The sequence below is a fragment of the Danio rerio genome, chromosome 16 (genome assembly GCF_049306965.1).
Source record: "Danio rerio strain Tuebingen ecotype United States chromosome 16, GRCz12tu, whole genome shotgun sequence".
Taxonomy (NCBI): Eukaryota; Metazoa; Chordata; class Actinopteri; order Cypriniformes; family Danionidae; genus Danio; species Danio rerio.
The window spans coordinates 44772501-44785474 of NC_133191.1; the positions used below are offsets into that span (position 1 = coordinate 44772501).

The following is a 12974-nucleotide window of genomic DNA, read 5'->3' on the forward strand; positions in this document are numbered from 1 at the left end:
GCAGCATTGATCCTTATATCCCACCATATCAGTTTGTTGCTTACAATTCATAATTACTTCAAACCGCCTCACACATTTCAGCAAACATTGACATGTCATTTAATAATGGCTTTGTTCAAGTTATCATGTCACCCTCTTCCAGATAAACTTAATAAATGTTAAGTCTGGTTGATAAAGAAACATTTTCAAACAACGTTTAAGCCGCTGTTTTTAACTGTGTCTTCCGACAGACTGCGTCTTTTCCTTATTATCTCCAGCGCTTTGTGTTAAAGCTTCTCGCTCAGTTTAATCATCAAACAGTCAGCGAGTCATCAGCACCATGTCTTTTATGTTGTCATCTTGTGTATTTAGGCCATGATGCACTTTGCTGCGTGTTCAGACACCGCCGAGCACATAAACATAGCATAAAGGCTCTTTGTGTTTTAATGATCTTGCTTTTACCACATCTTCAGCTTTAATCAGGAGAGCATGTGGATGGAGTTTGTCACTGAGACTTTATAAACTTTAACTTCAGGAGTCCTCTTATATAAACAAGTGAGAAATCAGCTCATCCACAAACCATCTGTTCATTTCACAAATTCTATATTTGTTTGTTGGAGTCATTTTACTTCTGTTATGTGTTCAAAATAGCATTTATATAGGTGCAGATTGTGTGCAAAATATTAAACTCGAATATTAAAACTCCAAGTATATTAAGATAGCTTGAAAATGAAACTTTTAAATGACATGTTCATTAGGTCATGTATTGGGCCAGATAGAATCTGCGGACATTTTTTTTGCTATTTCTGCTGAGATTAGAGTAAAAAAAAAAAGTAATGTAAGTAATATTGTGGAATGATTTTGAGAGTATCATAACTAAAATCATAATATATGAAATAAAAAAATACCTTTTTATATTTTATTTAATGTTTACAATGCAAATCCAATTAGATTCACTCATATGGTAAACAAAGCAGGTCTCTCATATGCTGTAATATATCTGCTAAAAGACAGAAAATAATACTTTACAAACTGTATTGTAAATTAGTCATATGAACATGTTCATATTAGTCAGCAATATTACTCAAATTATTTAAAAACGAAATAAACATATATTTACACAAGTAAATAAATAGATTTAATGATGGGCTAAAAATATGCAGATTTTTTTTTTCCTTGTGGGCCTTGTCATGTATTTAATTTTTAATGTATACACACACACACACACTCACACGCACGCACACAAAGATTCTGCTGTATTGCAGTTTACAGTTCACCCTAAAACTGCATTATAGAAATTCAGAATATGAGCTTTATTGTGTGTGAAAGTCATCCCAAAGATAAAAATGTCCATTAAGAATAAGCAACATTATATTAAAAAACTTATAAGAATATTAATTTATTGTATGTTACTGAATCATTATTATTACAGAAATTCTGACTGATAACATAGCCATCAAATACACAAATAAATTTGTACATAGTTATATTCATATTTATATTAGATTAAATTCAGAGAATATTTTTCAAATCTGCATTATAGTAATTCTGAACATGGATGTATTTAAGTCTAAGGAATTTCTATAATAAAAATATCTACTCTTACATGACAGAAATGTCATGGTTTTTTATTAATAGTAATTGTATAAATCTCCATATTAAAATAGTCTTTAAAATATGAACCCAATTTTAAAACTCTTTGATCTTTAAAATATCAGGCATTGTTGACCTTCTCTGCATAAGTCACCAGTATTAAAACAAACAACAACAAAAACTGAAAAGTAGTTTAAGATTGGAATTTAACAATAGTATTTGTTTCAAAAATAAAGATTGTGTCTGTTGAAGGGTTATTGTACTGGCAGTAATACTAAAAAAATAAAATGTCTTTTCTTTTTTTATATATAAACAATACTTTTGTAGGTATTTAAGGTCATATTTTACTTGGAGACTGCATCACAATTAGTTTGAATATTGATTAAAAGTGCTTTTTTGTTGTGGAAAATAGTCCTAAAAATTTGAATCAAACGATCATTAACAAATGAACAGTGTGTTTTTTTTTTTTTTCTTGTCTATCACCCATATTTCATGGCATTTCATTTTTTATTTGCCTTATAATACCGCACAATTTGGAAAATGTGTTTGTTAAAAATAAATAAATAAATAAAACAAATAAATGTTTCCACAGAATTTTCTCTTGTTAAACTTCATTACAGTAACTTTGAATAAGATGCGCTTAAATCCAATTCATTTTTATTAGAAAAACTACACATTCTATAAAGAGAAACTGTATGTGTTTTTTATTGATAATAGTAATCATATAAATCTCAATATTAAAATAGTTTTCAAAATATGAACAACTTTTAAACTCTTTGATCTTTCAAAAGCAAGCATGTTAATATTTTGTGTACAAGTTATCATTAAAACAAACATAAAAAACTAAAAAGTAGCTTAAGTTCGGTCTCAGGAATTAACAAAATAATTTGTTTCAAAAATAGAAGATATGTGTCTGTTGAAGGGTTATTGAAATGTGTTTTATATGTACATACATACATACATATATATATATATATATTTTTTTTTTTTGTAGGTATTTAAGGTCACATTTTACTTGGAAACTGCATCACAATTAGTTTGAATATGGGTTAAAAGTGCTTTTTTGTTGTGTGGGGAAAAGTCCTACAAATGTGAATCAAATAATCCTTAATATTTGAACAGTTTATATTTGTTTGTTTGTGTGTTTTTATGTCATTATCATCCATATTTAATTGCAAATTTTATTACAGTACCACAGAATATAGGAAAATGTACCTGTTAATAAAATATAAAAATGTTTCCTAAGAATTTTCTCCTGTTTCACCTTTCTCAGGAACAACATGCCGGATTACCACAAGCTGAAGGTGCATCTGAGGAGGAGAGCGGGTGTTCGTGCGTACGCCTGTCAGTGTAGCTGGATCTCAATTCTGACACTCTCACACCTCAGAGAACAACCGCAGCTCAAGTGGGTTTGTGGGAAACACAGAGCATAAACTGCTTCATCTGATCAGAGTACGCCTGCTCTCCTGTTCACACAAGGAAATGCTGGACATTTTGACTTTGTGATGCTGGATAACAAAACCGCTTTCTTTTAAGAGTGTAGTTTGTGTGTGAACTTTTGTCTATGCTGCATTTCCTGTGGAATGATAAAGTGGCTGATTTACATTATATAGGCTGTATTAGTTTGATAAATGAACAGCTATAATGTAAATAAATATTATATATTAAACATTTTGCACAATTTAGAATTATTGGGTAAAAAAGAATGCTCCATTTACAGTTGAAGTCAGAATTATTAGCCCTCCTGTATATTTTCTTCCTTAAATTTCTGTTTAACGGGCAGAAGATTCTTTTCAACACATTTGTAAACATATTAGTTTTAATAACTCATTTCTAATCACCGATCTTTGCCATAATGACATTAAATAATACTTTACTACATATTTTCCAAGACACTAGTATTCAGCTTAAAGTGACATTTAAGTCTTAATTAGGTTAGTTAATTTGGGAAGTTAAAGTAATTAAGTTGTTCTGCAGTCAAATATTGCTTAAAGGGCACCTATGATGTAAGCTGTTTGGATAGAACTGTGTGTAGGTATAGTGTGTCCACTGTCATATTAGAGTGATAGAAACATTATAAGCCTCTTTTTTTAATTTCCTGACGATTTTTTTTTTTTAAAATCCCTCACATTTTGAGGCCCATCGCGACGTAGTAGTGTGGTTTCCCCACCCACCAAATTGATTGACCGCCACATATTAACATGTCTCTGTAGTAAAGCGTATAATCAATCAACAAGACAGAACATGCACAAAGAAACTGGGATTATCAATCATAATTGAATGTGATCAAGAATGAGTTTTACAAATTTAAAATGTTTTCAAATGTTTGTAATGAATTACAGCGATTTTACCGTCTTTATCACCACAGCCGCATGTCAGTACAATTATGAAAGAAGACGCTTCAATCCTGGTTTGTGGACATTAAATCAGGTTTATTTTGTAAACTTTGTAACCAGTTTGCAGAAAGGCTTGAATTAACTCCGCAACAAATACATCAAATAATCATTGGGAAAGTTCTTATTGTAGTATTTCTCACTAACGTTACATGAGATCTGCTTCTGTCTTGTCTGTCACTGTGCTGTTTATCTGACGCAGGCGAGGCGGATATTGAGGCACACGCTGACAGGCATAAAGGGACCGGTGGGCTGGGAGAACCAGCATTAAAGTCACAGGCAACAAAAACTGTGACCGTGTCTTCAGAACACGAAAAATTCCAACATTCTGAAAGCTATAATAAATAATCTTATGGGTGTTTTGAGCTGAAACTTTACAGATGCATTTTAGAGACACAAAAGACTTATCCTAAATCCTGAAAAAGGGGTAAAATATGTGCCTTTTAAGGGGCTACTAATATTGACCCTAAAATGTTTTTTAAAAATTAAAAGCTGCTTTTATTCTAGCTGAAATAATCCAAATTAGACTTTCTCCAGAAGAAAAAATATTAAAATAATTACTGTGAAAAGTTCCTTGCTCTGTTAAACATCATTTGGGAAATATTTGAAAAAATAAAACAACTCAGAGGAGGGTGAATAATTCTGACTTCAACTGTATGAAGTTAGTTGAAGACTGCTTGATCACTGATAAGAATGTTTATTATAACGCTGATGAACACTACAACTCTTCCAGAATATTCTTAAGAAATGCTCAGGTATTGCAAGGGCCCATCTGTGTTACATTCCACAGTTTTCAGGGATGTGCTGTTATGGATCATCTGTCCTAAATAAAAAATGCACGATGTTCACAAAGTAAACACAATAAATCATATAAAGAATGTTTTTGTGTTTGTGTTTTCCCTTTAACTATAGGAAAGATCTCTTGCAGTTGTTTCTCTGATTTTACCAGTCTTCCACTTCATCATAATCATGATCTGAATAATCAGCAGAATTGTCCTCCCTCTGTGTTTTAGGTGGAACGTTCACGTATGATGCCTCTGATGCTGTGCTGCTGTTATCTGTTTCTGCAATGAAAGCGGGTGAGTGTGTTTTTGTTTTTCTTCCAAATCGACACTGGTTGCTGTTAGCTTTAAGTTTGCAGCACAAAAGATCCAGGATCAAAGGAGTTAAGGGTTTTCTGAAAAAGCTAGAGGTACCTTGGCTGAGGCTTCTGGGTAGATCAGGGTCTTTGTAATCGTCTGTACTTTCTGTCGTCTGTGCAAAGTGTGGATTTTGAATAGACGTCTCAGGAAGCGATGGGCTTTCCTCACCTTACAAAAACAAAAGATATGTGAACGGTAGTTATATGTTTTATTGTTTTAAGATATTTCCTTTACTGACTGTTTAAAAAAGTGCAGTAGTGTGTATTCTGTGGTTTCTGAGTCTGAACCTAAATCTTCATTTAAAAAATAATAAACAATAGTTGTAAAAAAATAAATAAATAGTAAATAATAAAAAAGTTAGACCTTAGTTCATTTTTTTTTTTATTTTTGAAAAGACTTTCTGGTGGCACAGTGGCTCAGTGGTTAGCACTGTCACCTTACAGCAAGAATGTCGCTGGTTTGAGTCCTGGCTGGACCTGGTGACTTGGGCTGTGCGATTTGGGGAAAATATCTAGTTGCAATGTTTTTGACAGATATTGCAATTTCAATTTGATTTGCGATTTAGTTTTGTAGTCATGCTTCAGCTCAATAATCTGTATCGTAATACTAAAATACAGTGAGTGTTAGTTAAAAAAGGAACTAAAAAGATATCAATTTATTCCAACTTTTATTCAAATTTATTTTTAAAAATTCAGAAATGAAACACTAATTGTTCTCTAGAGCAAACAGGAAACACAAATAAAATGACCTTACCTTTCTGTAAACATGTTGAACTCAAATTAGCGAGAAGGTATAGCTTATTATAAAAAAAAAACAGGACATTTAGAAAATTAACATGGCTGAAATTGTACTTGCTGTTGCTTGCTACTAGATTAAGTGCCACTGGCAATATTTCAGTTGACTTTTTAGCAAGACACTCATTAGTCAATTGCTAGTAAGACTATCACACACAGATGGCAGTCACGCATTTGCTCTGGGCAGGGGAAATTAAATAATACAAATATATTTATATTTATAAATATATATTAGCTAATCACAAAGTTTCAAATTGTGATTGCGATTCAATTTTGATTAATCGCACAGCCCTACTAGTGACATTGATTTCTGTGTGGAGTTTCAATGTACTCCCTTCAGTCCAAAGACATGCACTAAGTGAATTGGATGAATTAAATTGGCCATAGTGTATGAGATGTGTGTGAGTGTGAGAGTGTATGGGTGTTTCCAAGTACTGGGTTGCGGCTGGAAGGGCATCCGCTGCATAAAACATATGCTGGATAAGTTGGCAGTTCATTCCACTGTGGCAACCCCTGACAAATCAGAATGAACGAAGACTTGTGCTCACAAGGGTAAATTTATGAAAAAATGCAGTGACAGTAATATTGTGAACAGTTTTTACTATTTAAAATCACTATTTTAATGTATTTTAAAATGTGACTTAATCCAGTGATGCATAACTGAATTTTTTTATGATTACTATAGTCTTCAGTGCCACATCAACCTTTATAATTCATTTGAATATGTTGATTTTCTCTGCGGCTGGAAGAGCATCCGCTGCGTAAAAACGTGCTGGATAAGTTGGCTGTTCATTCTGCTGTGGCGAAACCGGATTAATAAAGGGACTAAGCCGACAAGAAAATGAATGAATGAATGTTGATTTTCTTATTATTAACAATGTTTTTTCATTAATTAATGTTTTTCAACAAAGCTGTTTGATTCATTTAATGTGGAAACAGGCATCATTTATTTAAAAACAATAATTTATTAAATTACATTAATATTTTATTACATTAATAAAAGGTGACATCAGATGAAATTTTCACTTAAGTATTATTTGTTTGTTTAGTTTGGTTTATGCTGTGTCTGCCAGCTCAGACAACTTGAAAAGAAAACATGCAGCTGGTTATTTATAAACTATATGAGTTCATTTATGTCTTATAAGTTGCTACGTTCACATCACAACGAAGTAGCCAAAAAAAGATATTTGCAATTTTTTAAAAAATATTTAACGTTTATGCATTTTTAAAGCGATCCATGATCCTAAAGGATCAAATCACCTCATGATACTTTTGATCAATTTAGTGTCTCAAAGTTGAGTAAAAGTACATCATTCATTAATTTTCCTTTGGCTTGGTTTCTGATTATCGGAATGAACCACCAACTATTCCAGAATATGTTTTACACAGTAGATTCCCTTCTGGCCACAACCCAATACTGGGAAACACCCATACACACACCACTCATACACTACGGCCCATTTTGTTTATCCAATTCACCTATAGTGCATGTCTTTGGACTGTGGGGGAAACCGGAGCACCGAAAGGAAACCCACACGGACATGGGGAGAACATGCAAAATCCACACAGAAATGTTACCTGGTCCAGCTGGGATTCCAACCAGCGCCCTGCTTCCTGTGATTGCTAACTACTGAGCCACTGTGCCGCCCCATAAAAGTATTGTATATATATATATTATAAAAAATTCAACAAAGTAAAACAGAAATATTGTAATTCTGTTTTAAGGTTGTTCTTCTGAAAATGTAATGAAAGTAATTGTCAAACAATTAAATTTTTATCTATATTTTTTCACTTGTGGCCTTGTGACTGCCATATACTTTAACTTTTTATACCATAATGCAGAAAGGCGTTTTCGTCGATCTCTGTGTTTTGATAACACTCGTCTGATGAAGTACTGTCTGTATCATTCCCATCTGCCAAGCACAGAAGAATGTATCCAATATCCGTAGCAAAATTCAGTATTGCCACATTGTCAAATCAAACAGTTACCTTGAGTGTGTGCGGCAGGTACATGACAGCCGCTGTAACCAGCAGTGTTTCCTGTCAGCGGAATCTCGACTGACAGCTCAGGAAATGATGGGCTTTCCTCGTCTTCTGCAGAAAACACACTGAATGAATCCTTAGAAAAAAAAGCACCTTTTCAGCTTGTATGTAAAAAGATTTCCGTGAGCCTACCACTCTGGGGATTATCTGCGTCGATCTCAATGTTTTGATAGCACTCGCCAGAAGACGTACTGTCTGAATCATTCACATCCTCTGCTGAAGACAAAAGAGAATATATGAACACTATTATATACTATTATGAATACTACTATTATATATGAATACTATCCTATTATTGAAGTTAATGGTTATATGTGTTCAGCTTTCTTCAAAATATCCCCTTTTGTGTTCAAAAAAAGAAAGGAACTCATAAAAGTTTAGTAAATAGCGAGTACATTTTCATTTTTGAGTGAACTATCCCTGTAAAAAGGAGTCCAATTATAAGATGTCAATCATCAAAGAGCTCAATCATCTCCTAAATAATTAATGTAATCATGATGTATAGTAAATGCTTCAAGTTGGGTGGATGCAAAAACACGTTGCTTGTGAGTGTCTCTTTAAATGCAAATGAGCTGCCACTCTCCACCCCTTTTTCAGAAGAGGGTGGGGCTTTTACAGCTTGTGCATCAAATACTCTATTAAGTAACATCTCACAGAACATCTGCGTGTGTTTTAAAAAAAAAAAATTGCTTGTGTATCAATATATTAGATCCATAAAAAACAGAGCCTCTAGGAAATGAAAATAAATGACTATAATGGAGGCGTTTAAAATCATTCATTTATTCATTTTCCTTTCACCTTCCCCTTCATTAATCAGGGGTCTTCACAGCGGAATGAACCACCAACTTATCCAGCATATGTTTTACACAGCGGATGCTGTTTCATCTGCAACCCATCACTGGGAAACACCCATGCACACATACACTAGGGACAAATTCATTTATTCATTCATTCATTCATTCATTTTTTTGTCGGCTTAGTCCCTTTATTAATCCGGGGTCGCCACAGCGGAATGAACCGCCAACTTATCCAGCAAGTTTTTTACGCAGCGAATGCCTTTCTAGCCACAACCCATCTCTGGGAAAACTACGGACAAATTAGCCTACCCATTTCACCTATTGTGTATGTCTTTGGACTTGTGGAGGAAACCCACATAAACACGGGGAGAACATGCACTCCACACAGAAATGCCAACTAATTCAGCTGAGGCTCGAACCAGCAATCTTCTTACTGTGAGGGCACAGAGCTAACCACTGCGCCACCATTCATAACTTTAAATGTTTTTAATGTTTAAACAGCAACACAATGCACTGAAGGAAGTGTTGAAAGCATAAATAGGGTCTGTTCTTCATATCTAACTTAAACATTCGTAGATGATTTAGCAGATTAAAATCATGATCATAAATACAGCAGTGACATCATCTGATTAATATTCAGTTATCAACCATGCGTGCAAAATAGCAAAAGTTGTAGTAAATGAAACTGAAATTGTTTTAAATGATTTGTAATGATTAGCATTCATGTGTCAAAAGTATTTAGCATTTTTCTGACTTTTTCTACATGACTGCATTCAAGTTTCCTAATCCCGTCGCGTTAGGCATACCTGGCTTTTAAAATAAAGTTAGCATCTAATAAGCATTTTAATACTTGACAAAAGACAGCATCTACTGCGCTGCATCATAGCACTTGCATATTAGATGTTAGCGTTAAATATGCACAACTCCCTTTTTTTTAAATCTCTCAATATGAAAATATGGTACATTGTGTATAGATATTATACAATGTAATATATAATATTGGCCACAGAAATTGTAGTAAAGTTAAGGTGGTATATATTTAAAGTTTCCTCATGTATCTAAAAGGTCCAAATTGGTGCCTTTAAAATATAAATGTACATTTTTCATATTAGTCACTAAAAATGACAGAAATGCTTTCTTTTAAACCCTTAAAAAGTAACCACCCCCATGAACTTTATTTTTAGGGGAAGATAACATAACTGTTTTCAAATCTTTTTATTAATATACATAAAAATACATTTACCACATTGTATTTTCCCCCGATTTAATTTAGTTTCTCTTAAAAGAAACTATACGCACTTGGTACGTGCTTATGTTTGAAATGACTCAATTTAGTCCTGTTTATAAGAAATAAGCTGCTCATGAGAAGATTTGAGCCAAAGTCCTTTTAAGGCAAGTCATTTTACTTGTCGGCCATCTTTGAAGCGCCTCTCGGGCAGTATGTTTGGGCATTAAGTCTGAACGGGGAACATCAAATTCTCTAAAATATTTGCCAAGCTTATGATTACATTACATATTTGGAATCAGCAATAAATTTAAATAACAACTGTCTCAAAAGTTTCATTCTTAACGTTCAAATCAAACAAAATCAGCAATTTTTCAGGTTGCCTAAGCTAATGTGCATGTGCACTCGAAAGGAACGAGATCACGACACCAACCTCATTTATGGACGTTCTACGTATTTTCATCCACTGGATCACAGGTGTCAATTCCAGTTCCTGGAGGGCCACAGCTCTGCACAGTTTAGATCCAACCCTGCTCCAACACATTTACCTTTAGGTCTCAAACAATCCTGAGGAACTTAATATAGTTTGATAAGGTGTGTTAATTTGGGTTGAAACTAAACTGTGCAGAGCTGCAGCCCTCCAGGAACTAAAATTGACACCTGTGCTCTGGATAATGATCTTCTGATCGCGCTGGTCTTCTGTAGTAATTCACAACTTGGTCTTGATGGCGAATCTCCACCAGAAATGACAGCAACTCTTTGTATACAAGTTTGTGGGTGTTTGATTAGTAGCTGCTGTCATGTGATGAGCATTTGACAGGACGGACTGTACCTTGCCTTCGCTTCATACAGATTACAAAACCAGAAAACTTTTGTTTTGAGTTGTAGTTGGTTCATTTAAAAGCACAGATTTCAAGCTTTATTTGGATACATTTCTTATGCCTGTGAAGCAAGTACTCGCTGAGATTCCAGTGTGTTTGTTGACTACACATAAAGTGTAGTAAAAGCACACATCTAGTCTGAGCTTCTCCCCCGGAGAAACGTCTGCCTATAGCAGTCAATGATTAGCTCTTGTACTAGTAGGCGGGGCTTTGTTCGCTATATTGACGGTTACACTTTTCCCCATTTAATACTATTTGAGTGACAAGTCTTGTGTATTCTAGAGTATTTGTTTGAGCTTACAGACCTGTTGATATGACAACAACTCCTGGTTGAGTTTTGTGGTTTTAGGGTTTTTTAAGCTTTTTATTGGCTAGGATAGAGGAGCGTTGAGAGAGGAATGTGTGTGGGGAGCAGAGAGCTTTACCGTCACTGTGAGTGCCTGGTAACTGATGGTCACCATAAGCCAGAGAGGCATATGGTGTCTTTTCAAGCAATGATGGTGTTCTCTCTGCTTCAAGAGGGGAAAAATGTCAAATATTAGTAGATGTACCTATACATGTTCAATTTGTCAAGTTAACCAATTGATGATTAGTTTTGCATACAAGGCTTGGCAATGTCGTCCACGTCAGGCTCTGTGTTTTGATAGCATTCGCCAGAAGATGTGCTGCTTGAATCATTCACATCTACTTCTATAGACAAAAGAGGACTCATATACATATATATTTTAAACGTTTTACTTATTACCTCTAATAGAAGTAACATTTACAAGGTTTCTTCAGAGCTTTACCTTTATTTTCCAGTTGTGGTGAGTGACAGTCATCATAAGACAGCAGTGGTGATGGTGTCTCTGCACCTTTACGATGAGTAGATATTAAATATTAGGATTTTATTTAAATTCACAATAAAAAATACACACATGATGATATGTTAAGATGTTTCCAGTGGTTGAGAAGAGTTTAATCTATATTAGTTCTACATTCTTTATGTGTTTTAAAACTGGGTAAGAATTGGGTAAGTATTTTATCCTTGTGATAACAAAGCTATGTATACTATTTAAATTGTTGACAAAAAATTGAGCAGTCTTAATTGATTTTAGTTAATAAATCATGTAAATTAACTGTGATTAATGGATGCTTGGTGTAATGGTTTTATTTTATAGCAAATTAAGTCAGGGATACATTGTTAACTTAAACCAGAACCATGTAACTCAAATAATATAAACAACTCAAAAACACAAAAGTAGTGCTAAAGTGTAGTGTAGTGCTATTTATTGTGATTAACCGCATCAAAAGTAACAGTTTGACATGTGTACTGTGCATAAGTATTATGTATATATAAATACACTCATGCATGCATATATTTGAAAAAAATGTATATTTAGATATTAAATATAAATGTATATGATAGGAATTTGCATGCTCTCCCAGTGTTCGTGTGGGTTTTCTCCGGCTGCTCCGGTTTCTGCCATAGTCCAAAGACATATGCTTTAAGTGAATTGGATTAACTAATTTGCTATGTAAAACATATGCTGGAATAGTTGCCGGTTCATTCCGCTGTGGTGACCCTTGATAAATTAGAGAATAAGTCGAAGAAAAATGAATGAATAATCGTATATGATACAAAATATATATACATTTAAATATCTCATTCATTCATTCATTTTCTTTTCGACTTAGTCCCTTTAATAATCTGGGGTCGACCCAGCGGAATAAACCGCTGATTTATCCAGCATATGTTTTACGCAGCGGATGCCCTTCTAGCTCCAACCCATCTCTGGTAAACACTCATACACTAAGGACAATTTAGCCTACCCAATTTACCTGTACTGCATATCTTTGGACTGTGGGGGAAACCAGAGCACCCGGAGGAATCCCACACAAACATGCAAACTCCACACAGAAACACCAACTGACCCAGCCAAGGCTCGAACCAGCGACCTTCTTGCTGTGAAGCGACAGCACTACCTACTGTCTCACCGCGTCGCCCTCATTTAAATAATTGTAATGTAATATATAAATGTTTGCACTCAGGTAGATCTCGGGGACTCCCCTGCTGTTTGTTACTTATGAACAATTAGGAATTGCTGTAAAGAGATAACTTCTAACTAGAAGCATGTCTATGGTGCC

The 12974-nt window shown here is 34.2% G+C and overlaps 3 protein-coding genes across 7 annotated transcripts in view; 2 read left to right on the forward strand and 1 right to left on the reverse strand.

The window, feature by feature from the left end:
* The window catches only part of cfap418 (cilia and flagella associated protein 418), a 6772-nt gene extending 2644 nt beyond the window's left edge, over window positions 1–4128 (forward strand). The window contains 1 exon segment of the mRNA NM_001424183.1: window positions 2846–4128. Within this exon segment, the coding sequence (NP_001411112.1) occupies window positions 2846–3005 (160 nt within the window). The 3' untranslated portion in view covers window positions 3006–4128.
* Window positions 3987–12974, reverse strand: part of LOC101885539 (uncharacterized) — a 31152-nt gene continuing 22164 nt past the window's right edge. The window contains exons 11-18 of one of the 4 annotated variants that reach the window (XR_012392448.1): window positions 11636–11701; window positions 11451–11537; window positions 11273–11356; window positions 8077–8160; window positions 7891–7992; window positions 7734–7814; window positions 5162–5275; window positions 4648–5029 (exon numbers count right to left, since the gene is read on the reverse strand). Coding sequence is in view for 3 of the 4 variants with exons in the window: in XM_021466988.3 (XP_021322663.3) it covers window positions 4908–5029; window positions 5162–5275; window positions 7891–7995; window positions 8077–8160; window positions 11273–11359; window positions 11451–11537; window positions 11636–11701 (665 nt within the window). In the remaining variant the exon portion in view is untranslated. Of the gene's footprint in view, window positions 5030–5161; window positions 5276–7733; window positions 7815–7890; window positions 7996–8076; window positions 8161–11272; window positions 11360–11450; window positions 11538–11635; window positions 11702–12974 lie in introns of all 4 variants that reach the window. The other 3 variants (XM_021466988.3, XM_073926495.1, XM_073926496.1) reach the window with 3 other exon arrangements.
* LOC101885642 (beta-2 adrenergic receptor) overlaps window positions 4979–12974 on the forward strand; it is a 108892-nt gene continuing 100896 nt past the window's right edge. For both annotated transcript variants that reach the window (XM_073926514.1, XM_073926515.1), the window contains exon 1: window positions 4979–5044. The gene's annotated coding sequence lies outside the window, so the exon portion shown is untranslated. The remainder of the gene's footprint in view (window positions 5045–12974) is intronic.